The sequence below is a fragment of the Argopecten irradians genome, chromosome 4, assembly GCF_041381155.1.
Source record: "Argopecten irradians isolate NY chromosome 4, Ai_NY, whole genome shotgun sequence".
Classification (NCBI taxonomy): Eukaryota; Metazoa; Mollusca; class Bivalvia; order Pectinida; family Pectinidae; genus Argopecten; species Argopecten irradians.
The window spans coordinates 39,133,059-39,160,583 of NC_091137.1; the positions used below are offsets into that span (position 1 = coordinate 39,133,059).

General features: G+C 34.9%; 1 protein-coding gene across 1 annotated transcript; it reads right to left on the reverse strand.

Annotated features, from left to right (window-relative positions):
• Positions 1-399: 399 nt before the first annotated feature.
• LOC138321606 (coiled-coil domain-containing protein 18-like) lies at positions 400-27,515 on the reverse strand. Its single transcript, XM_069265384.1, is given in 31 exon segments — positions 400-4,006; positions 4,298-4,421; positions 5,229-5,784; positions 6,388-6,600; positions 7,751-7,894; positions 8,179-8,296; positions 8,733-8,812; positions 9,239-9,382; positions 9,876-9,992; positions 10,729-10,944; positions 11,296-11,393; positions 11,910-12,073; positions 12,668-12,810; positions 13,141-13,308; positions 14,597-14,791; positions 15,170-15,304; positions 15,762-16,013; positions 16,250-16,470; positions 17,269-17,405; positions 17,943-18,103; positions 20,498-20,670; positions 21,019-21,122; positions 21,470-21,591; positions 21,827-21,923; positions 23,620-23,633; positions 23,892-23,924; positions 23,926-24,007; positions 24,529-24,638; positions 25,493-25,663; positions 25,845-26,052; positions 26,981-27,515. Coding segments are annotated over 31 exon segments (4,701 nt in total). The 5' UTR covers positions 27,097-27,515; the 3' UTR covers positions 400-3,921.
• Positions 27,516-27,525: the final 10 nt, after the last annotated feature.

The window sequence follows — 27,525 nt, forward strand, 5'->3', positions numbered from 1 at the left end:
CCCATGGGCATTTACTACAATAACTGAGGTCGTTTAATGACGTGCTAGCTAGGTTTATGAAGTTGAGGAAAGCTGGAGTAGCCTAAGAAAAAAACCACTGACCTGCAGTCAGTATTGGGCAACTGCCCCATACGAGTTTCTATCCGGAGACGGCCTCTCGGTTAATGTACATGTGGCATAAACATTGATCAAACTTCCTTTCGAGTGCCTCATTTAGCAATGGCATATGTATTTGTGTTGCCTGTAAAAAGTGTTGGATATGCAGTGTTGCTATGTGTACAAAGATTTCTCTAGTAACGAATTCTCTTGTGTCTACTTATACAAGGCAACTTGTACAAATTCAACAAGTAGGGAATGCAAGTAATCAACACCTTAAGTAATCAATGAATAATAAAGTCGTAAAAATGTAATATATTTTATTAATTAATTGTTACATTTGGACAACTATAAATACAAATTGTATGAACATTTTTAATCAAACATAACAGATAGGATTTATTTAGAAGAATAGTTAGAACACGGTACATACATATACGACTACATTTTGTATTATCAGATTATGTACATTTGTAATTACAGTTTGGTTCCCTGAATGTTTAAAAGAAGGCAAATAATCAGCTGTTATTTCCTTCAAAATTTAGTCCCAATAATAGCCTCTGAAATATGGTAACAAAGTACATTTATCTTTGAAATGAAATAAATACAGGATATTTTTTGTTTCTTGATGAATACCAGGTATATTTCATCGTGGAAACTTTGATATTTTTCATGAGTGAAATGAAAAAACTCAATTTCCACCTCAGGAGATGGTATGCATCAAGAAACAAGGAATATTCTATTTATTACATTTGTTTTGTCGCTTCCAATCACAGAAGACCATCACTACTAGTTCCGTTAAAGATTATTCTGTCATTAGATTTTACAGAGTTATTTGCCCTTGCGATTATTATGTCATATTTTTATGAGCATAATATCATATTTCTACACAAAAAATATGACCTCAATTTCGTGCACAAACTAATTAAAATGATATTTTCACTGTCAATGCTGCATTCTGATTGGTCAAAAGCGAGTGAAAATATCAAGTGGATTTTCACTATAAAACCTTATATTGAAACCGAAAAATGTAATAAAACGGGGTCTTCCAAGATGTCAGGGATCTTTCTGTATTTTAATGTTTCATAGTTATTCAGGTAATTCTATACAAATACTTTAAAGTGAACAGTCGGGCAGGATGGCTAAAGTCGGTAAAAATGGTGTGAATGTATCCAGTATAATTTCTTATGAAACAGAAAAATATAATCTCTCGCCAAAATCTGTCTGCGTACAAAGAAATTAATTTAAAGTATAGGAATCCTAAAACGCCCTCCCGGCTGACTATGTCCGTGGTTACATTTCCACGCAGCCTTGCTTTCAATGCTTTCAACTTCACTTTATTTTAATGGTCAGAACTTGGAAGCGTAAGCAGAACTTGGCCGTCGTATTAATATGTGAGAACTTTTGGAAGGCCAATGAACGCATTTAGACTGGTTTTCTTTGCCCGACTATTCACTTTAACTACAAAGTCACAGTGGCCGAGTGGTTAAGATGTACCGACATATTACCACATGCCCTCCACCTCTGGGTCGCGAGTTCGAATCCATGTGGGGCAGTTGCCAGGTACTGACCGCTGGTCGGTGGTTTTTCACCGGGTACTCCGGCTTTCCTCCACCAACAAACCTGGCACGTCCTTAAATGACCCTGGCTGTTAATAGGACGTTAAACTAATCAATCAAACGCCGTCGTATTAATATGTGAGAACTTTTGGAAGGTCAATGAACGCATTTAGACTGATTTTCTTTGACCAACTATTCACTTTAACTGTAAAAGGTAATATGTTAGAACACAAGGTATACACACACGTAAATATTGCTAGTCAAATAACATAGCACAGTATATATATATATAAAATATGGCAAACAAAATGACAGATCTTTGAACTCGTGACACCTATTCAACTTTACTTCCTTTCAAATATTGTACATTATGGCTATATACGATACACACTTTGACACCGTCTCCTAAAGTTACCTAGGATAGGTTCAAAGTAAATTTGGTGCGAGATTCTTATAAATTCTACAGTAAATACCTTGGAAATAGATCACTGGTAAGTAATCCATATAGGACAGAATTATGTACCAGGTACTTATGAATTTTATCACTTTACAAAAATATCTGGTATATATTTTCAAAACTAGATAAAAGATGGAATATAACAGACTTGCATATAAACATTTAAATAATATCAGAAACTCTCTTCCAGCCCGTACATAAAGGGAGACAAATTAAAAATGAGACAATTCATCCTGTGAGTTTCCATCATATATCATACATTTAAATGTGCTACTAAATCTGGATTTAATTAATTTTCGTACATGGATCCAAGTGAAAATTCCCAATTATTATTTGCAACCACTGAGGTTGGACTTGTAAGCCAACAGACAAGTACTTTCTGTTACGAAGGTCTCGATATCATAAACATTTCAGTGATTCTAGTCCACTAACATACCGAGGTATGTATATTTAGGGATATGAAGTTTTACAGAGAAAAGAACTTTTCTCCTATTAAACTAATACAAAATTTGGACGACCGGTAATTCATCGCTTTTACAAAAGCATAAATAATTTCCCTAATTCTATAATGTACAAATTCATTAAATAATTTTCATAGCACTAAACATTGATATTAAAACAGAATGCTGACGGCTATGGACGGACACAGCTTGTTGAGCATTTATAATACTATACTATATATCACACATGTTTAACAAAATTTCAAATGCAATATTAAATAATGATCACATTGTATACGAGGCAAGTTTAAGAAAAGTATATAAAAAGGGCATCATAATAGTACAATTCTCAAGACAGTAGCTATGCAGTGTTTGGTGATGTATACCGGTATTAATTTAAACTTGGGAGTAAAACGGAATAAAGCAAATATCATTTGTAGATGTGTCATAGCATTTTGAAACGACCGGTTCACTCCTTAATTACAGGTATGCTATCAATTTAATACATTTGCTAAGTTTACAATGTAAAAGCACTAGTAGTATTGATATTTTTAGTACCAGTATTTTAGTTGATTTCATTTCATTAAGTAAATTATTATTTAAATATATACATTTTGTATAACAGGTTTGAAGGAAAGTTGGAGTTACATAGTAAAGAAACATAGACTTTTATTTAAAGTGCTAAAAGTGGACGTAAATTTACAACCGAGAGATGTTGGACTCATGGCAGATTGTCCACCACATCCAACTCGTCACCATGGTCTCTGATTTCAAAAATATAAGTTGTAACACTTTTTTTCCTATATTCCAGATCTACAAAATGTAACAAAATCAATACCAATATGAAAGATTGAACACAAATATTTAAGTAGTACATGAGCACACAAATATTAAATACCACATAATCTTGTATCGGACAGGTTTGGCTTCCCACCTGGGCTAAAGTCTGAGAGCTTTTGTAGCCCGATTCACATCACATTGATATAGCAATAAATATAGAGCTTTGACTACCAGCCTCTTGAATATTTAAATTGTCACTAAAGATTTTGTTAGATTATTTTTGTCTCTACACATGTCAGATTCTAGTTATATATTCAAACTAGGGGGAGATAATCTAGAAATCAAATTCAGCTAGGAAATTCTTAACAACTTCGGGTCTGGTGTCCAGTCTATTACAGATCATTAAGTATACACAGCCATGATTTTAGCAGTAATTTGGTTCCTTCACCAAAACACTTGGTACAAACAAATTAGAAGTAAATTTTTCAAACTTAAACAATTAACACGTATGTCATTCATCCTAATTTTCCCATACACTCATCCTCACATTTTTTCAACACACACATACTGCAATCATATATCTTCTTTCTCATTCATCCAGACTTTGTAGCTGTTTGTCAATCATCTTTTGACGGATTTCATTTGCTCGTAGTCTTTCCTGCAGTTCTTGCATGCTGCCAAGAGGAACAGAGAAAATATTATTTCAAATAATTCATTTCAATTTTGAATAATGAAAACTTATCATACAGATATCTAGTTAAATTTCAGGCAACTTTCCCTAGATTTGTCTTTAAGACATGAATCCATGTCTCCATATATAGAAGCGGGATTAGAAAAGAGGTATGATTAACCGTATCCAGCAATTTCATAACACAGCCATAAAAAGTATGTCACATATATAAATACTTTGCATGATCACTTTGAAATTGGAAATTTACAGATTTCTCTACAAGGTTCAGACATACCACTGTTCTGGTTCGAGTTGACCTTTTGGTCGGTCACTGAAGTACTGGTCACCAAAGTCTGAGTCCATAATAAGCTGGTCAGTTCCTGGACTCTGACCATACATCATCATGGCTGTTGTAGGATCTGAAATAGTAAGTATGGTATTGAATCTAAGAAATGACCAAGATCATATCATATATCCAACAATCACCCAAACCATGAACCTGCTTGTTTTTTTACCACAAGCATTCCTTTTCCTTTTACTACGTCAGAAACGGTGTCTGATTAATCACAATATCTAATATTCCGTCTTTGCATATTAAAGAGTTAGCTCACTTCTGGGTTTCTGGGTAGATATCAATTGTTTTGTCATTAATTTGTGAGCACAATTCACGCCGTTTTCTCCGAAACGTATGACATTACGCTTGCAAACACATGACATCACAATTAATACCTACCTGCAAGTGCAGATAACTCTGTATTATGCAAATTTGGAATAAGTCACTATGTCAGTTTTGCTTTTTCCTCCTTGTTTCAGTGGCTTTAAGATTGATGACAAGGGAATGGCAGGGAATGGCAGTTTCTATAACGTGGTAGGTAATCATTTGATACAAACAAAAGGAAAAATGTTGTGTGGGTCAAAGTTCAAAGTCATAAGACTACTGCTAAGATACCATTTTGTATCACTGTGTTCAATCAACAGTCAGCATATTCATGCAATTTCCCAAAACAGAGAAAACCCCACAAAAATGGGATATGTGGTGGAAATATATCTGAACATTATAAAATGTCTGAGATTGTAGTCAAGAATTCCAGAAACTGTTTACTGTTTTCAAATATTAATAACAATGTATGTGGAGTAAATATTGATATTATTCTGCTTAGTAAACCAACAAATGAACACAAATATCAAATTATATACATAACACAATCTCTTCAAAATGTACTCACCTTGTGCATGTTCCCCAGGAAAATTATCAGATTGTCTCCCTTTTCTTACTGGCAGTGCTTGGCTACTATGGGAAGGCTGACCTTGAGGAAATCGCTGATGCACATTATTTGACCTCTGGCTTTGGCTATGGGATTGTTGAGAGAAAGTATTAGGATCATCAAATTGTAAACTCCTAACAGTGCCGTTACCATTGCTATGAGCTGCAACATCAGTTTTTGTAACATGTTGGTGTTTACCAGTCACTTTCTCCACACGTTTTGACCTTGGAGGATCTTCAAGGTCAGATATAACTTGGTCATGTTGATGAACATCCATCTCATCAGAGCTACCACCCATAGAGAGTTTTTGTCTTGTCTGATCAATAGGTGGAAAAACATTCATCTGATTGAGGTCGTCTGATTCCGAATCCACTTTTCCAGAAAAACTTGACATGAGTACCGAGCTCTGGTAAACAGAACTGGCCCTATCTCCCTGGAAACTCTCTATGGATCGGGCTGCAGCCAAAGACCTTTCCATCCCAGAAATTCTAGCTTGTAACCGAGCAATCTCTGCATCCTAGATTTCACAGAATAAGGAAACAAGAACATTTTAGAGCAGAGTACAGAATTTGTCAGACTTAGAGACCACCTCTGTATAATGTCCACCTACTCTTAAATAAGGCTACTTTCCCAGGGTCCTAAATGGTTATTTCAGCACAATGTGCCCTGTCTGTGTATAAAGACCAATAAAGTAGTCTTTATAGACAAGTTTGTTTGTACATGTAATTAACTTTCAGTTAAATAATTTACTCTAAAGCAACTAATAAAATTTTCACTGCAATTAAATTTCATGTTTTCTTTTGAAGGCAATAAGGATCGACAAAAATCAAAAGTCACAAAATACATTCAATTAAAGAAACTATTTATCATGGAACTAATAAGTCTGACACCAAGAAAAGGTTGTATGCTATGAAATTACCATGTAAATTAAGTAGGTTAACAGTATTTCAGAGCAAAATTATAAATATTGAATATTGAATAACTGACAAAACCAGTGAAATGGAAAGAGAAACAAGATACTAGTCTGTAGCACTATCTGTGGGTAGGACGGGTAAACGGAACAGTTTGAAAAGACCAATTAAAATAGCCTTGTAAGCTGTTCCAAGTAAACCATAATTACCTTGATGATAAGAGATTCGTTTGCAGCACTGACAATTTTTTTCTTAGCTGCCATCTCCTGGTTTATAACTATGAGGTCTTCTTGGAGTTTGTCAAACTGCTCTTGGTAGTGAACCTCGAGGTCTTGCAACTGTGTTGACTTCTCCTCAAGTTCTGTCAGCAATTTCTTTTTGTCCGACGACACATCTTTCATTTTCCCTTCCATCTCATGAATCTATTATCATAGTTATAAAGCATATATACTTTAACTGGTTGGAACAAGAAGTGTATTTCTGAAAATCAATTCAAGTCAATGAAAATTAAGCTTGAAGAATTTATAAGATTGATCTTACCGCCTGTATAATATCATATACATGTGTATTTCCATTTGCTTGGGCTGACACTTTTTAACCTTACCAACCAAAAAGGGAATTAATGAGATCATATTTCTCCTATAACTCCCGTTGGTGTTATGATATGTATAATATGTATTGTGTCGTCGTTCTGAATGACGTAATGACACAAATACACATTTTTCGTGCGTACTTACAACTTCCGGGATGAAAAAACCCAATTGTTCTATGTTATTCGCAACAATATTTTTACTTTTGATTTTAAAATGTTATATATCCTAAAGATGGAATATATTGTTTAAAATGTTGGACGTGTACTAATGATGCTATGTTTATTTCCATGGACTTATTTTTTTTACCGTGAATGACGTCGGGAGTTCTTATGACGTTGGAGGAACTTATGACGTCACAAGAAGAAGCTCCATTGACAGGGGCAGCAAGAAATGTGATTTGGTAATAGTGATTACAGTGAACATTACAGGTTGGCTTAAAAATAACAGAAAACAAAAATATCCGCATTAAATTGCCTTCTTGGGTGATTATTAATGGTCCTATAATTCACCCAGAATTGCAGACAAATTGAATAAGGCACGTTAGCATGTTATGATTAATTTATCTGCAATCTTGGGAGAATTATATTATAGGACCATAAATCCCCCAACAAGGCAAATAATTTTCTTAAATAATATTTTTTTTTTTTTTTTTTTTTTTAATTTTGGAATGCAAGTGATAAAGCAGGAATATTTTGCATTAATTTCCACACAAATACAGACAACTATATAAAACGTTTCAATGTAGGATTATCAGGGTATCCAGTAGACCTGAGAGAATGTTTTTGACTTCCAAGAATCAGATTTGACTGATGGGTTTGAAGCATGCACGTCTTTTTGTCATATATTTTGACCCTTCATATTTCTGAGAAGTGGTTATTTGATTTCTGAAATTGCTAAAAGCCAAGGGTCAACTTGGATATGCCCTGATTATCTTATGTAGAAACTTCTTCAACTGACAATTCTTAACAAGTATATGTACCTGGTCTTCATATTTTTCTGTGGTCTGTGCTAGTTCCTCTCTCAGACTGATCACCTCCGATGTGACTCTAGCTTCAGCCTTAGCCTCCCGAGCCTTACTGGCTCCCAGCTCCTCGGCCAAGCGAGCGTTATTGTTTTCCTTGCTCTGTAACAAAATGTAATTAGTATTTACTGTCTAGACAAGGTTATCTTCAGAAGTGAAAACATTCAAGATTTTCATTTGATTCATTTATATTCAACACATATCAAAAGGTTTATATAAATTTAATTTTTTTTAATTGCCTCCATATATCAATGAAGCACAGGATAGGATCATGGATGAGACAGGACAAACATCAGTTACACTGTATTTCCTCTCTCAACTTCAAGTTAGGGGCTCGAAAAATCCTATTTTAATAATTATAAGTTTGAAAATGATGAAGTACAGACCTGATGCTGAGCAAGTGTTTCCTCCAATTCCCGTGTAAGGCGTTCGTTTTCTCGTGTTGTTTGTGACAACTGTCTCCTTGTTGAACAGAACTCAGCATGCTGTTGCTGGAGCTGCTCTCTAGTAGGATACAAATACAAGGAAAGGCATTTAGTGATTGTATAGTTTACATACAACAGTTTTAACCAGGAATAATAGGAATAAGTAGGTCAAATCAAATAACCACGAATAATAGCAATAAGCAAATAAAAATAAACATGAAATAATTCTTTTTCAAGCAGACAACATTGCTAATATTGTTTATCTGACTGGATTACAGCCTTTTCTTTTATTACCAGAACTATCGCAGTTACTAAATTTCAAGATTTCTTTTTGAAAACAAATTTGCGAAGATTAACTTTCACATATTTGATATTTTAAAAGAAAATATCTATCAACATTCACAAGGATAAACCATTGTGAATTTCCTGTGATTGTGAAATTGGAGAAAGTGAATTGTATGGGAAAGAAAGTCTAAAGTAATTATTATACTAAGCCACACTAGCAATATACACACCTGGTGAGTCTGAGCTCCTGTGTGATCTCAACATTCTCTTCCTTCTGTTCATCTAATCGAAGCTTCTGTTTCTCCACCGTCTGTAATGAAAATTATATTTAGGTTAGAGGTATTTAAAAAGTATTTATGGGCCACTTCTAATGGTATACATGTACATTGTCTAAGTGTACTCTTCATGTATTGTAAAAGCTCTGTCACTTTATTTTACAGAGTATAAAGCTAAATTGTGTTTTCAAAAAAAAAAAAAAATACAAGTTATTAAACCTTTTATTTTATGTCAAGATCATCATCAATGCACAGGGTATCACAACAGCTATCTGATCATATGAATAAATATTGAGAACTATTTAAAAAGAATCACAATATAGGACAGGACCATATGAGTAATAAATCTGTGAGTGTAGATCTACCGGTACTTTATAAAGCTCTTTTAGTGACAGCGCAGTCCCGAGAACCATTTTAGCCATTATGATGGGACCATGTCATTACAGAGACTCTAGATTTACCTTCTGAAGTTCCTCCAGTGTGGTAGTTTTAGACTGTAGCTCCATGTGTTGTCTCTGGGACAGCTGGTCTGCCTGCTGGAACTGTAGGGCCTTCTCCTTCAGGTCCGTCTGGGTCGACTGTAATCTGTCGTCAAGGTCTGAAATCTAACCCCAAACATAACAGTTATAGTAAGTTAACTATCAATCATCATAAAAGTTAAAATTGAAATTTATTTGGAAAACTATAAAGGTTGGGATGAGTAGGTATTGGTAGTTTGTTGAAATCTAAGTCTAGATTCCTGTATATATAGATATTGACTAGAAATGACACCAATAGAGGGGACGGAAATAGGTAACCCTTTAAACGTATGTCTGCCATCTCCCTCCTTTCCACAAAAAACACTTTCAACTTTAATTAAAGCTTACATATATTATATTTCTTTTTTCGTGTAAGGATTCTTGTAGCACAAAAAAGAATTTTGAGGTTTTCTATTCATAGTTACATATGCGAAATATCACTTTCATCAGGTGATCGATGAAGTGCAGGTCATTTCTCCGAAAAGGTGAAAGTAGACATTCCGTAGTCATTAAAATGTCACAAATAAAATTGGCTGTGTGACAAGATCTCCAATAAGATATTAAGAACATTATGATGTACCTGTTTAGTACGTTCCTTGATCTCTCCCTCGTACTTGATGAGCTGACTGTCCAGTCTCTGTATCCTCTGTTCCATCTCGCTGTGTAACTCCTTGATGTTCTGGTTCAGCTGTGTTACCTGTATAAACGATATTTTAATACTTTCGGTTTGGTTTGTTTATATTTACGTCCTATTAACAGCCAAGGTCATGTAAGGACGTGCCAGGTTTGTTGGTGGAGGAAAGGAGTACCTGGAGAAAAACCACCGGTCAGCGGTCAGTACCTGGCAACTGCCCCACATGGGATTCGAACCCGCTTACCAGAGGTGGAGGGCTCCATTTTAATACATTATACAGTAAAACATCTGTATAACAACAAACTTACAATAAATTCATTATTAAAATGTGATACTTTTCATTCCATGTCAAGGTTCGTGTAAGATGTTTGTATATATTGTATAACAAAATACCAGGTATAATGAATGAAGTGTGTTGGTCTCCAATGGTTCGTTATAATCCTGTTTATATTTCACTGAAACTGTAAAACAGAAATCTGTGTACTGGGTATTCAATCCTACTTGTGTAGCCCAAATATATCTAGACACAGCAAAAACAAAATATAAGATACATTTCAAATAGCAAAATTAGAAATACAGCATTTTTTTTCCAATTAAGCAGCAACATAAGAACCTGTGAGGAATTTTCTGACATTCTTCTTTGTTTTTAACAACTGATCATGGACAATTTTGTATCACAATCAATTTAAAATTTAGTCACAAATGTTCCTGTCTCCATATTTCAATGTGGGACAGAACAGGATGAGAAGAAATAAACTTGTCTTGTGGCATAATAAATCTACAGTACCACCCCCCTTACCTGTTGTATTCTGTGTTGCAGCTCACTCTGACGGTCCTGGAGTGCATGACTCAGCTCTCCGACTTCCCGTTTACGGTCGTTGAGTTCCTCTTGTGTTTTCCTATGGGCTTCTTTCATGTCCTCTATCATTTCCTGCTTGGCTTTGAGTTCATACACAGTTTTCTGGAGTTGTCCTTCCACATCATTTGCACGATTCTGCTCCTGCTCAGCTGACACCTGAAACATTTAAAACTTTCTTTATTATAAGTCTTCGACAGGATGAGGAAAAGCGATTGTTCTATTCACCTCCCAGTGAAGAAAGGATCTCTTATCAAATCTACCATTTCTAACTGTAGTATATGTATTCTCTAAAAATAATATCTTATTTTTCTTTAAATAATATCTATTTTTCTTTAAATATAATACATGAATATACAACGGAGAAAGCAACAAGATGAAGTAACTGGTTGTACCTAACAAGTTCTACTTTTTTTTGTATTTCCTATAAACTCTTGATTTCAGTTTCTATTTCAAGAATATTACCTGTAGACAGTAGTCATTTGATCTGACAAATTTTAAATATGATACCTGTAGACGTTTGATTTCATCATCCAGTTCACCAACCAGCTGCATCTGTTGCTGCATGTCCTCTTCCCTCTGTTGGAGCTGGACTTCAAAATCATTGACTGAAATAGATCAATAGAATGAAATATAGAAAATCATTGACTGAAATAGAACAATAGAATGGAATATAGAAATTCATTGACTGAAATAGAACAATAGAATGGAATATAGAAATTCATTGACTGAAATAGAACAATAGAATGGAATATAGAAAATCATTGACTGAAATAGAACAATAGAATGAAATGTAGACACAGAGTTATAGAATCCCATTCCATTCAATAGACACAATCTGGTGTCAAAATAATAGTAGATCCTACAACTTTATAACTCTATTTAATTATATAGTTGGACTTCCAAAATCACTGACTGAAATAGAATAATATGTTTGAATATAAACACAACATCTGATGTCAAAAATATCAAAAGAATTCCATCATATATTTACTCTGTTCTGTAAATGTGGAAATGTACTGCTATGAGAGGGGAAAGTGAGCTAATTATACAAAGTTATTGTCCAAATTCTATACTTAGTGCACTTTCCAAAATTGAACAACAAGAGCAGAAACAGATCTTACTTATTTCTATTTTCTTCTCCAACTCCACCCTTAGATTGCGGATGTCTTTCTCCAGCTTAGACACATGTTTATTTTTACATTCACTATCTATTTGTTCATCCTGAATTTGGTTCTCCAAGGTCCGTATATCAGAATTCAGCTGTAACTTCTCCTCTTTGTAATCTCTGAAACCAAAATTACGGAGTTAACAGCAATTTAAATGAGTTTGATAAATATGTGACAGGGGTGTAACCCATTACAGACATGGCAGATTTAGAGAAGAATATGATATAACTACCTCAACGCAAAACTGATGAGGGCTGGTATTTACCATTCATAAAATGTACATTAAAATCTTAATGCACTCTTAATCAAGGAGCTTTTATAACCCATGAGGAAAATGATGAATACCATATAACTATGTTTCACCCGTAATCATTTTTGCTTTATGTACCATATTTGAAAACTATTTATTCTGTGCTGAAAACCAACTTTCTTTCGGGCCAACAAATTTAAAGATTTTCATTTGAAAGAAAGTTTTAAATTCTTCGCAATACAGTTAGATATTGAATCGTAATGGTTAATTTTCATGCAGCATATACCTATCGTCTCTACTTCGATCACGACATTTCTAAAATTAAATAGCACACTAAAGAAAGTTGTCTTACTGTATGTTCAAGGATGAATACAATCTTACAACATACTTACAACAGTCTTAGATTTTCAAAAACATATAAAATTCTTCACAAGAGTCAAAAGTTCAGGACTGGTTAACTTACTTGAGAGTTTGTTGTAACTGAGCGATTTCTGTTGTTTGTTGTTCTATTCGGTGGCATGTCTGGGTAAGTTTTTTCTCCAGAGACTGTGTTTCTGTCATATAGCGAGCTTTGTCCTCCAACATCTGGTGTTCTTGTTGAGAAATCTGAAATGGTGATCCTTGCTGTACAGATCTCTGGGTACTAAGTTATAAATGCTGATTACTAAATGTGCTATATATGTGGACAGGTATCTCTGATAATGTGTAATTGTGCATTCAGTTCTATCTATATTTAGATTTCTGTATATACATGTCTCTTGAGTTCTATCTATATTTAGATTACACACCTGTCTTTTAAGTTCTATCTATATTTAGATTACACACCTGTCTGTTAAGTTCTATCTATATTTAGATTACACACCTGTCTGTTAAGTTCTATCTATATTTAGATTACACACCTGTCTGTTAAGTTCTATCTATATTTAGAATACACACCTGTCTGTTAAGTTCTATTTGTGCATCTTCCAAATCGGACATTCGAGTTGTACTTTGTTGTAACATGGTCTGGTGCTCAAACAACGTCTTCTCCAGTTCTGTGTTTTGTTTCATCTTGTCATCCAAGTCCTTGTACATCTGTCTGGCCCTTTTATCTAACTCAACAATCTATAAACAAAGTCACAAAATATCAAATGTATACTTGTCATATTACAAGAATACAGTATAACATGGTCAAAACGAAAACCAACAAAACCTCAACAGGGAATGAAAATTATGTTATAACCATATATTTACATTCTCAAACGTGTTTCATCACTATACGAATCAACCAAATTACGAAAACAAACATTTGCCTATTGAAAACATTATGAATACACTATGAATACACGATTCTCGTGCATCGATGAACTGATTTCAAACATCACGCCAGTTTCATACCAATAAAAAAATAGTCCCCCACAATATTTTAATGTATAATCTTTAATTTACTGTTGATATACAGTCAACTAAGTTTTACTGTAATAAGTCAATCAAATCTTACTTTGGTTATATTTCTATTTTTTTGTTTGTCATTTGCAAAACGATAATGTGGACTGGAAGGTGGAAGCTTGAAAACGCAACGTTGTGCAACGACTTTGTCATCAAGCTGTTCCATTAATCTCGTTTCTTGTCATATATGGGTGTCATAATTATAAAAATATTATAATAACCTTTCAATAATTTTTGTTTTCATAAATTATTCAAATGTAAATATATGGATTGAATGTATTTTTCTAATATTCATAGCGCCTATGAATAGCAGAAGCTATCTACATATAATCCTAGAAGCGCTAAAGCGCTACACGGGATATATAGATAGCTTCTGCTATTCATAGCCGCTATGAAAATTAGAAAAATACATTCAATCCATATGAATTTGTTGTAAGCATGTTCGCCATAAGCATGTTTTACTGTAATGAATTTCAAGAACAGTGATGTCTTCCTTATGTTTAACAAACATGGAGCTACTATGAGAGAAATGTGGCACAGATAAATTAGGATTATTCTATAAGATTCTGACAAATACCTTATTATTTCTTCACTTGGGTGAAATCATAATACTGGAAAATATCTAAGTGAATTCATGACATATCATAGACACATGTCTTGATCATGAAAACCTTTATATTTAGTGGGTTTTTTTTAGTGGGACATATTCTTATTTTTTTTAGTGGGACATATTCTTATACAACAGTAATAATATTTCCTCATCCTTACTTATAGTAAACAAACACATTTCAATCTGAATTTTCGTAGCTATAAATAATTATCTGCATTATTACAGTTATCAATTATCTTTATCCTATATTTAGTGTTAACACATAGAGAAAAACATGGGAAGAACAAGAAAATGTAATATTAAAGGGAATATGACATTAACTAATGTGACATTAAGTGATCTGCAGTGTACTACCTTTTCATCCTTGTACTGAAGTTCCTTGTCAAATCGGTCCTTCGAGTCCTCCAGAGCCTCTATGTATGTTTTGAGTTCCTCTTTACACATGACCAGTGCTGATTCTAAATCTCTAATCTGACTTGTTCCTTCCTTTGTCTGTAATTCCAACTGCTGTAACGTTCGCTGACTCTGTCTTGTCTTTGCATCAAGTTCCTAGAATAACAAGTTGAATTTTTATTTTAAATATAAACATCTGTTGAGACTGTAAAATTCATGATTTTTCCATTTATGAAGAATAAAATTTCAATCCGTCCGACCACTCGATCATTCTCTGAGGCTGTGGATTGTGTTGTTGACCTTTATCAACCTCATAGAACTTTGTAATCAGATTTCTGGAGAAGTCAAAATCTTAAAAATTTCTGGTCAGAAAACACCTCCAACCCCTCTCCTTCCATTTCTAAAGATTCTCAATGACTGATAAAAATTGATTTGAGTATATCTTTAAGTTGCTTTTTTATGAAGCAAACATATAAAGTGAGTTACCTGTCGGTTGTGTTGTTTTGTCATGAAAGACACATATAAAATGATTACCTGTCTGTTCTGTCGGAGTAGTTCCTCCACCTGTTGTATGTGTTGAGTTTTCTCCTTGGTCTCCCTCCTTAGCAGTCCGAGCTGTGACTCAAACTCCTCAAGACGACTTGACTTTTTCTCCATCTTCTGTGTCAGCTGTTATCAACATTATTAAGTGTTTTTTAGATAAATGACGGCACTTGTCAATTTTGGAATTTACATATAGAATGGACTTTATCATTAAATCCCTGAATTTCATTTTGTTAACATAGTTTAACTTTCTAGTTATCATTTGACCATACAACGTTTAGTAATGGTAGATATATAACTGGTAAGATATGCATACCGCTTACTCTAACGTGGTTCTGCTTTTTTATCAGATTACAATTCTCTCAATCTTAATGAGCAACAAAATTTTTCACACTTTAATGATAACCAATACAAAATCAAAACAGAATGTGACATACTATACAAATATTTTAGATTCTTATGTAGATTGAGACATCTTAGGTTGATCAATGGACCTAATGCTTTCTAGATGCTTTCCATTGTAACAAAGAGAAGATTGATCTTTATTTCTATATGATTAGAATCATTGGTTTCGGTAACCTACTATATCAATCTGTTTCTCGTAGTCGCGGCACTGTTCCCGATGAATATGTTGGTTCTGCTCGGCCAGACTAGATGTTTGATGTAGAGACTCCTTTTTACCGTGAAGCTCAGATCTAAGTTTGCTAGCTTCCTCTTGATATTCCCGACAATCCTCCTCCAACTCTCGAAGTTTAGCCATGCTCCCCGACAAATCTGAAGTTTTCTCATCTAGCTGTTCCTCTAAACTTGCTATCTGGGATGTTTTCTTACGAAGCTGTTAATATAAAATGTGACATTTCATTAATATTTTATACATATTTTTTTTTTCACTGAAAATAAGTAGCTGGTTTTTGCACGAATTAATTTTAACTCAGTTTCAATAACATTTGTCATCCTGAGCAAAATATTCATAGAACGTTAACACAGAAAGTTGCAATGAATTTGTGGATGCAAGTTAAGATTTATGAATATTATGAATGTGAATACTTTTTGGATACAGGATATTGTTACCTCACGTTCTAAGTTGCTAGTGGCTGTACACTTGTGATTGATTTGTTCCTGTAGATCAATCAGTTGTACATTGTGTTGATTAACGCGTGACTCCATGGCATTCACATGCACATCCTTGTCAGCTATGTCACGCTGGAGATCAGATACTTGTTTTGTAAGTCTAGATTTTTCAATTTCCATATGTCCAATCACTGCCTCCAATTCCTGTGCTTTCATTGCACCTAAAACAAACAAACTAGGTATCAACAAGGTAATTGAAAAAATTTTCAAGGCATTCTCAAAACTTTTCTAATTTGAAACTGTAAACCAGCATTTTTTTTGTGTGATTAAATTTTATGTATTTCGTGGACAAGTTAAAATTACTAAAATAACTGGAGAGCAAAAAGTGCCAGGTTTATGTACAGTATAACTTAATGATTCTAAATCACAATATTAAATCGTTGAAAGTAGTTCAGCATGAAAACATGAAATGAAGTTGTCACACTTCTCTAGTCAAATAATCACTGGATTTTCTGAAAGACATTGGAGAGACATCTAACATTTAGAAATTCTTTATCAAGTAGTCCTATTTTTCTGAATTTGAAACTAAAATCAATTTTTACTACATCTATATATAGCCCATCCTCGATACTCCAGGGGTTCTGATCACTTACGATATCTACACCCCTGGACTATCTCATGGTAAAACTGGAGGCAACAGAATAGAACAGGTAATTTAGTCCTTTGATGTACATCAAAAGAGCCGTATAACGGTACACTGTGGTTGACTGTGTGGCTTTGATGTTAGGCGTCGCTCTCTCTGTAGTCTTCAAAGAAAATCTTTGCATGCCTGCGATTGGTTCAGATGTTCTCCGCTGAGCTGCCTTCAATTTCACTATGAAATAGTCCAGGGGTGTAGAGATCGTAAGTGATTGGAACAACTGGAGTATCGAGGATGTATATAGCCTGACCACTAGCTCCTTTCCATCTACCTGATAACAACTTCCTCTCCCCTTACTAACCATATTGGACCCACTCACCTTGTTTGTTACTCTGTACCATAGCTGTCAGTTCTCGGTGAAGGTTCTCTATAACCTGAGTCTGACTGCTCACTTCTTTTGCTTGCATGTCAGCCTGGAGTCTCTGAATCTCAGCATCCTTCATCGCCAGCTGCATCCTAGTAGATATATATAATACAAAATTGTTAATTCAGTTAGCCATATCTTTATGATAAAAGCTGAATGTAACTTCCAGAAATCAAAATGTATTATTAGGGAATCAAAATTACTGGATTTTTTAAAGTTCCACTGAACAAATAGGGTATACAAAATCAGCTGTTTATGGGAACTTACCATTCAAAGTAATTACTGGTATCCTTTTTTTAAATTGTATTTCATTGATAGTTCATTATTTGATAGTAATTATGACCTATTCAGCAAATTTATACGAAGGTTTTTGTAAAAATTGATCATATTCTATCTTTGTATATTTCAGAGTTATTTCCCTTGTAGGTTGGCTTCAGTTATGACATCATTACTTTGTGTGCAAAAATTACAGTTTTCGCTGAAAAAATACATTGTACTCAACCGACCAATCAGTATTTAACTGCAAGGGCAGATAACTCTGTAATATGCAAATACGGAATTGATTTATATGGGATTGATAAGCATTACTGACTTCAGATGACATAAAAAGTATTGTTAATAAGACATACCTGAGATCCTGTAAAATTGACTGTGCCCCAACTGTTGATCCTGCTGCACCGTCTTTGTTGACAGATCGGAAGGAGGCTGAGGCATTGTCTTTACTCGAGGGACTAGATGGCTGTACACTAAACATTCCACTGTCGTTAAAACTTGTGCTGGCTTTCTGAGACTATCATAACGGAAAAATACAGTAAGGTAATGAACATGTAATTCAACATAAACATGCAGCTGCATACAATATTACTCATTTACTACTATACTTTATATATAAGAAATTTGTAAACCTGATTTACCAAGTAAAGTACAATGTTATTTAAGCTTGATTTATTTCACAGTATCAGCTACACAATTTATCAATTTAGTACTTATCAATTAACAGTATAAAGATTGACCTGGTTTTGGACCTGTTGTTTACCTATCTAAACTGACCTGGTTTTTGACCTGTTGTTTGCCTATCTAAACTGACCTGGTTTTTGACCTGTTGTTTACCTATCCATACTGTCCTGGTTTTGGACCTGTTGTTTACCTATATAAACTTATCTGGTTTTTGACCTGTTGTTTACCTATCTAAACTGACCTGGTTTTGGACCTGTTGTTTACCTATCTAAACTGACCTGGTTTTTGACCTGTTGTTCACCTATTTATACTGACCTGGTTTTGGACCTGTTGTTAACCTATTTATACTGACCTGGTTTTGGACCTGTTGTTTACCTATTTATACTGACCTGGTTTTGGACCTGTTGTTTACCTATTCTATACTGACCTGGTTTTGGACCTGTTGTTTACCTATTCATACTGACCTGGTTTTGGACCTGTTTACCTATCTATACTGACCTGGTTTTGGACCTGTTGTTTACCTATTTATACTGACCTGGTTTTGGTCCTGTTGTTAACCTATTCATACTGACCTGGTTTTGGACCTGTTTCCTATCTTTACTGACGTGGTTTTGGACCTGTTTCCTATTCATACTGACCTGGTTTTAGACCTGTTTCCTATCTATACTGACCTGGTTTTGGACCTGTTGTTACCTATTTATACTGACCTGGTTTTGGCCTGTTTTACCTATTTATACTGACCTGGTTTTGGACCTGTTGTTTCCTATTTATACTGACCTGGTTTTGGACCTGTTGTTAACCTATTCATACTGACCTGGTTTTGACCTGTTTCCTATCTATACTGACCTGGTTTTGGACCTGTTGTTTACCTTTTCATTCTGACCTGGTTTTAGACCTGTTTCCTATCTATACTGACCTAGTTTTGGACCTGTTGTTTACCTTTTCATTCTGACCTGGTTTTGGACTGTTGTTCCTATTATTCTGACCTGGTTTTGGACCTGTTGTTTACCTATTATACTGACCTGTTTTGGACCTGTTGTTTACCTATTCATACTGACTGGTTTTGGACCTGTTGTTTACCTATTCATAATGACCTGGTTTTGGACCTGTTGTTTACCTATTCAAACTGACCTGGTTTTGGTCCTGTTGTTTACCTATTTCTATACTGACCTGGTTTTGGACCTGTTGTTTACCTATTCAAACTGACCTGGTTTTGGACCTGTTGTTTACCTATTCATACTGACCTGGTTTTGGACCTGTTGTTCTCTTTTCTATCTTTACTAACCTGGTTTTGGACCTGTTGTTTACCTATTCATACTGACCTGGTTTTGGACCTGTTGTTTACCTATTTATACTGACCTGGTTTTGGACCTGTTGTTAACCTATTCATACTGACCTGGTTTTGGACCTGTTTCCTATCTATACTGACCTGGTTTTGGACCTGTTGTTCACCTATTTATACTGACCTGGTTTTGGACCTGTTCCTATATTGACCTACTGTGTTTACCTTTTACTGACCTGGTTTTGGACCTGTTGTTTACCCTATTTATACTGACCTGGTTTTGGACCTGTTGTTCCTATTTCATACTGACCTGGTTTTGGACCTGTTGTTTCCTATTATACTGACCTGGTTTTGGACCTGTTGTTTACCTATTTATACTGACCTGGTTTTGGACCTGTTGTTTACCTATTCATACTGACCTGGTTTTGGACCTGTTGTTTACCTATTCTATACTGACCTGGTTTTGGCCTGTGTTACCTATTCATACTGACCTGGTTTTGGACCTGTTGTTTACCTATTCATACTGACCTGGTTTTGGACCTGTTGTTTACCTATTCATACTGACCTGGTTTTGGACCTGTTGTTTACCTATTCATACTGACCTGGTTTTGGACCTGTTGTTTACCTATCTATTACTGACCTGGTTTTGGACCTGTTGTTTACCTATTATACTGACCTGGTTTTGGTCCTGTTTCCTATCTATACTGACCTGGTTTTGGACCTGTTGTTTACCTATTCATACTGACCTGGTTTTGGACCTGTTTACCTATTCATACTGACCTGGTTTTACCTGTTTCTATCTTACTGACCTGGTTTTGGACCTGTTGTTTACCTATTCATACTGACCTGGTTTTGGACCTGTTTCCTATCTATACTGACCTGGTTTTGGTCCTGTTTCCTATCTTTACTGACCTGGTTTTGGACCTGTTTCCTATCTTTACTGACCTGGTTTTGGACCTGTTGTGCCAGCTGCTCTAGCTGTGCTAACATGGTACGACTCTCCTCTATTTCCTGCTGACATGTACTCAGCTGTTGCTGTTGACTGTCAATCTGACTTTTAAGGCGGACATTTTCTCTCTTCATACTCTCGTTGTGCATACCCTCAACCTCCAGCTGATCTGCAGAAAAGACAAAGTTTAAAACCAATTTCAAGGGCAGTTCAGCACCATGTTGTAAAGTATATTGTGTATATTAAGTTTATTTGTTTGCAGTTACTATCAGTTTTGACATCTGTACGACAAATCTTTGACTGATAGTGAAATATCATACAACAGATAATGATACAGTGGCCTACCCTGAATGTCACATTCCATTTGTCAAACCAAAATGTGATATAAAGAGGAACCATTACACAGGAAGGAGTTGAGGTAAAACGTTTCAGATTTCAAAATTTTCTCTCTTCAAATTTATGGAGCTGTATGCTTTAATGCCTGTTTACTGTTCTACAATGACCTTGACCTACTTACTGAGTTGAGTAGTGACCTTGGCCAGTTGTGACCTAAGATCCATGTTTTGTTGTTCTATATCTTGTCGACTATCTAGTTCCACCTCCTCCACTGTTTCAAGTCTCCTGATAAAGGTAAAACAATAATATATCTTATATGAAACAAAAACTTTGTCTTGTATCGTCTCTATTATAGTTTACACAAAATTTACCTACTATCTGAAAGCTTTAAAGTGACGACAGTGCTCTTGTTATGACAAAGCATTGTACAATATTTCTTTATATACTACAGTCTTATTAGATATATTAATTATAAATTACGGTTTCTTCATTGGCCAACATACCAAAATAAACAGATTAAGACATTTTTGAATTTGAACCTTTACTCAAAAAAGTAGCAGGGGAGTGAAATGGAGGCAATGATAATTACAAAGAGAAATATTTAGTGAAATGTGTCCTTTAGACTTTGGTACCTGACTTCCTCCTGTAGCGACCTTGACTTTGACTGAAGAAGGTTGACCCTCTCCAACAGATCTTCTCGCTCCTGGTTCGCGTGAGCCAGGCTATCTCTCAGGTAATCTTCTGTTTCTTCCATCTATAGACATTAAGTCATAGTTTAATCCAGTTCATCTTTGATGATTCATTTTTTTAACAAACCCAAGAAAGCTAGGTGACAGGTAAATATTGTGATTCAATGGGATGAATCCTTTCATTTCTCCCATCAAAAAATGTCTGTCAGAAATGCTACTAAATAGATCACCCTATAGACATGATGTGTAATAAAGTTCAACTGTGGTACATTAAAACAGTGATGGTTAAATAAGGCTTACCTTTTTCATTCTCTCCTTGCTTTTCTTTTGATAATCCTCTAGGGTTTCCTGGGCCTCTAAGAAGTTGGACAAAGCTTCATCTCGTTGGCTCTCCGCTCTGCAAAAGACAAACCATAAAGTCACTGATTGATCTATAAACTGAGTTTTCTCTAATCCCTTTCTCTTTACATTGGGTAACCTCCTTTATATCTTTAATACACAACTTATTTTCTCCATTTTTACCCTTTTCTCATTAGGTGTCAATAGGACTTATATTCCTTTTCATATCTGACTTACTTATTTACCCTTTTCTCTTTTGTTAGGTGGCATCCTTCATATCTGACTTATTTACCTTTTCTCTTTTGTTAGGTGTTATCCTTCATATCTTTTTGTTACATTGACTTATTTACCCTTTTCTCTTTTTGTTAGGTGACATCCTTCATATCTGACTTATTTACCCTTTCCTCTTTTTTGTTAGGTGTTATCCTTCATATCTGACTTATTTACCCTTTTCCTTTTGTTTAGGTGTTTTCTCATATCTGACTTATTTACCCTTTTTGTTAGTTAGGTGTTATTATCCTTCATATCTGACTTATTTACCCTTTTCTCTTTTTGTTAGGTGACATCCTTCATATCTGACTTATTTACCCTTTTCTGTTTTTGTTAGGTGACATCTTCATATCTGACTTATTTACCCCCATTTTCTCTTTTTGTTAGGTGGTATCCTTCATATCTGACTTATTTACCCATATTCTTTTCTCTTTTTGTTAGGGTGACATCCTTCATATCTGACTTATTTACCCTTTTCTCTTTTTGTTAGGTGTGACATCCTTCATATCTGACTTATTTACCCTTTTTCTCTTTTTGTTAGGTGACATCCTTCATATCTGACTTATTTACCCTTTTCTCTTTTTGTTAGGTGATTTTATCCTTCATTCATATCTGACTTATTTACCCTTTTTCTGTTTTAGGGGTGTTAGGTGGCTTCCTTCATATCTGACTTATTTACCCTTTTCTCTTTTTGTTAGGTGTTATCCTTCATATCTGACTTATTTACCCTTTTCTCTTTTTGTTAGGTGACATCCTTCATATCTGACTTATTTACCCTTTTCTCTTTTTGTTAGGGTGACATCCTTCATATGTTTTAAGGGGCTTCCTTCATATCTGACTTATTTACCAGTTTTTTTAGGTGTTATCTTCTTTTTGTTAGGTGTTACCCTTCCTTATTGATCATATCTGACTTATTTACCCTATTTACCCTTGCTCGAATTGTTTTCATTTCTGGTGGTAAACATTTGCTTGTCTCTGACATTTCTCATATCTCTCTTCCGCACTCCTACAACAACAACATATGCATAGGATACTGTAAATTAGCATTAGGTGCTGTTTTTACATACTGTTTCCTTATATTTATGCACTGAAACACCCTTTTCTCTTTTCATATAGGTGAAAATCCTATACAATACATTGACTTATTTACCCTTTTCTGTTTTTGTTAGGTGAAATATCAAAAAAAAAATTCATATCTGACTTATTTACACAAAACCCTTGTTTGTTCAGTTTTTATACATCTAATTAAGGAAATTACCACTGGTTTGCTTTAATGTTATTTTGGTTTAATAATGGATTCATCCCTGAAGACACATTTGAACTCTTCCAGTTTCAAATACTGGAATAGTCCATTATTAATTTTTCAGGGGTGAATGAGTTAAGGTATCTGTTTTACAAACATCCTTCATACATGAGCTTATTTACCCTTTTCTCAGCCTGTTTTGTTTGTCCTCTAGGTCCGGGATAGGACTCGACTTATTTACCCTTTTCTCTTTTTGTTGATGACATCAAAGTTTCATTATATCAGAATTATTTACCCCTTTTCTCTGTTTTGTTAGGTGGTTTCCTTCATATCTGACTTATTTACCCTTTTCTGCTTCCTTCATTGATCTTATTTTACCTTTTCTGTTTTTGTTTGAACTTATTTACCCTTCTGCTGTTTTTGTTAGGTCGGCCTTCCTTCATATCTGAAGTTTATGTTTAGGCCAAAGATTTCATCTATTGTTGGTTAGGGGGCAAATCCTTCATATCCCTTTCTTTCCTGGGCAATATCCTCTTTTACTTCCTCTCATTTCTTGCTCGAATTGTTTACATTTCTGGTGGTAAACATTTGCTTGTCTCTGACATTTCTCATATCTCTCTTCCGCACTCCTACAACAACAACATATGCATAGGATACTGTAATTAGCATTAGGTGCTGGTTTACATACTGTTTCCTTATCAGATTCAAACAGTTATGCTGAATCAATATGGCACTGAAACACTTTTATATTATACCAAGATAGTGGCACCCACATAAATGATACACTTCAAATTCATATAACAGCATAATGAAAATAAAAGCTATACAATACATTGATAAATTATACAACTTCATTTGTGAATATTTTTTGTGTTGTTTTCAACAAAAGAATATTTAGTGTAAAAAAAAAAAAAAAATGGGATCCTCAATGACAAGTTTAGATTCAGGACACAAAAACCTTGGTTTGGTTCAGTTTTTATACATCTAATTAAGGAAACACACTGGTTGCTTTAATGTTATTTTGGTATATAAATGCATTCATCCCTGACGACACATTTGAACTCTTCCAGCTCAAATACTGGAATATTTCATTATGAATTTTCAGGGGTGAATGAGTTAAGGCATCTGTTTATAAACATAAAACCCTTACATGAGAGCGTTATCTTGTGCCTGTGTCTCAGCCTGCAGTCCTACGATCTTGTCCTCTAGGTCCGGGATAGACTGTCGATACTCATCCAGTTCATTACTCAGCTCCTCTATCTTTAAACATGGGTAACACAAAGTTCAGCATATAGAACAAATAATTTAGAAACCTCATTGTGCTGCTAAAAAAAATTAACATGAACTATTTTTTTTTTTTTTTTTAAATTTTACGTATTTGTCAAACTTTTCCATCTCACTCTTGTACAGTTTCCTTGGGCACTTAGAACTCTTCCATAGATAGAATTTAGAAAACTTGATGACACAGGTGTTTGGTGTATTGCAAGCTGTCACAGAATATTATCAAGGTGTGTTCCAATTCTTTAAACCCATTCTCTAAATACACACACATGGATGATTTGAGAGATTCATATGGAAATCCTGTCTAAATGTAAATTTTACTGTTGACCTAACTTGACCTGGCTACTATTGACCTACCTTGACCCTGCTGATGTTGACTTACCTTGACTCTGCTGCTGTTGACCTATCTTAACCATACTGATGTTGACCTACCTTGACCCTACTGATGTGGACCTACCTTGACCCTGCTGATGTTGACCTACCTTGACCCTGCTGATGTTGACCTACCTTAACCATACTGATATTGACCTACCTTGACCATACTGATGTTGACCTACCTTGACCCTACTGATGTGGACCTACCTTGACCCTGCTGATGTTGACCTACCTTGACCCAGCTGAGAGTTGACCTACCTTAACCATACTGATGTTGACCTACCTTGACCCTGCTGATGTTGACCTACCTTAACCATACTGATATTGACCTACCTTGACCCTACTGATGTGGACCTACCTTGACCCTGCTGATGTTGACCTACCTTGACCCTTCTGATGTTGACCTACCTTGACCCTGCTGATGTGGACCTACCTTGACTCTGCTGATGTTGACCTACCTTGACCCTACTGCTGTTGACCTCCTGACTACACTTCTCTACTTCAGCCAGAAGTTTATGATTTTGTTGGAGCAGTTTTCTGTTTGCCTCTTTGAGGTAGTGTGTATCCTCTTGCTCTGTTCGATACTGGTCCTGTTTTGATCGAGAATCTCTTTCTGTTCTTCTAGCAGTCTAAAGAAATTAGAATATATAATTAAATTCTTTAACTTATATGACTTCCACACAAATATTTGCACCTCATGCATTCCTTGCTTTGAAGATATTTATTGTATTAATATGATCTTATGCATTTTATTTCAAGTTTATACTGAGGCCTGTTGCGAATCTCAAAAACATTCAACTAGTTGATTACCTGTGGTCTATTTGGGGTACTGGATGGCGGCTGTATTCTTTCAAATCCTGCATAAGAAGAATCTGGAAGAGTAGCAAGTCCTGATTGGATGCTTTCCCTATCATCAGCATCCATCATTTCCTTATTTGGCATCTGAAGATGATCAAACATGTGCAGTCTTTCCGATATTGGGATACTTGACACAGTTGTCACAGATTCAAGGTCATCACTGAAAAAGAATTTACATCAAAATGACATATGGCATCAATATTAAATAGAAAACCATCAAATGGCATCAAAATAATGTTTAATCTGAATTAAGTTACATTACGTATACTGTAAGGTGCATCCGTGCAACACATGAACTACAGGTAAACTAATAGAGTTATTTTTGTAGTTAACATTAGCTGCCAATATAATTGGTATTGACTATATGTACATGTAGCTGCCAGATATCCACGTGTGAAAAACACAGGTAGCATTGGGTACTGTACATAATTACCTGTATGGGGATAAGATCACCTATCTGAGTGGAATGCACTACTATTTTACCTGTAGTTCTATTAATTTAAACACAATGCTAATGCAGAAGGTATAAAGGTAAGCTTATACTCAACTGTATTGTAGGAAAACTAAATGCATTAAAACATCTATAACATCAATCTTTAAACTTCTTTTCATAGGAACAAGGTGATGATTAATTTTGATTTTAATAGCGTGACATGATCAAATGAAACTTCCTTCTATTTTATTAAAGAAACACCTTATTTACTGATGCAGAAATAGGAATGAATACAAATATACTAGAGCTGAGTTTAATAAATGTTTACATCAAATATCCATTTGGGAACATCACTTGAAATGACTTACGCACAATTACAGGAGATAATACCATGATTTGTGTACTGTATATATAACCATGATCTATTACTTGTTTTTGTCTATAGTCTGAATTCAATTGTCAATGTTTCCCCAGACCCTGGTACCACACTTAGACATTCTGACATGTGCATGTACATGCACTTTACTTTTGGTAAGCTGTAATCATGGGAACACAGATTTGGTCTGTAGTGTATTGTATGAAACTGGCTTGCAAATCGGTATTCAGATCAAATCCAGCTTGTTTTATATAAACCACTTGTATTTTGAAAACTTACTCGTCAGTCCTTTCTATTTTTGACAGTTTGTTGAGATGTTTCTCTGTTTCACGCAGTCTTTTTCTAAGATCCTGGACGTTTTGCATCAGCAAAACCTGTGGCTGATATTCGTCCATATTGGTTATTTTGATGTATACTGTATTTCACTCTAACATGGACCGTATCAAGCACGGTCCACACATGGTCCCTCTTGTGTGAAGCCAATGTTTATCTTCTGAGAAGTTGAAAACATGCTGCAACATGTGACTTTAAACGAAGATGCAAACAGTGAATTCCTGAAACGATCACATTTTAAAACCAGCTTCTTCTATGTCAAAATGAAAGCAAAGTTGAAAATATTTTAGTTCAAAGGACGTCATGAGCTTAACACTGCCTCTGACAACCATCAACAAATCTGATTCAGGCTGAAACGAAAATAGAAGATGCAGCCGCGTTGTGATGCGATTGGCGGATTTAAAAATAGATTAATCTGTGTCACGAAAAAGCTTGGTAAATAAATGACAGAATTTCCTTTAGTACACATGGAGATCGCTTAAGAGTCATCT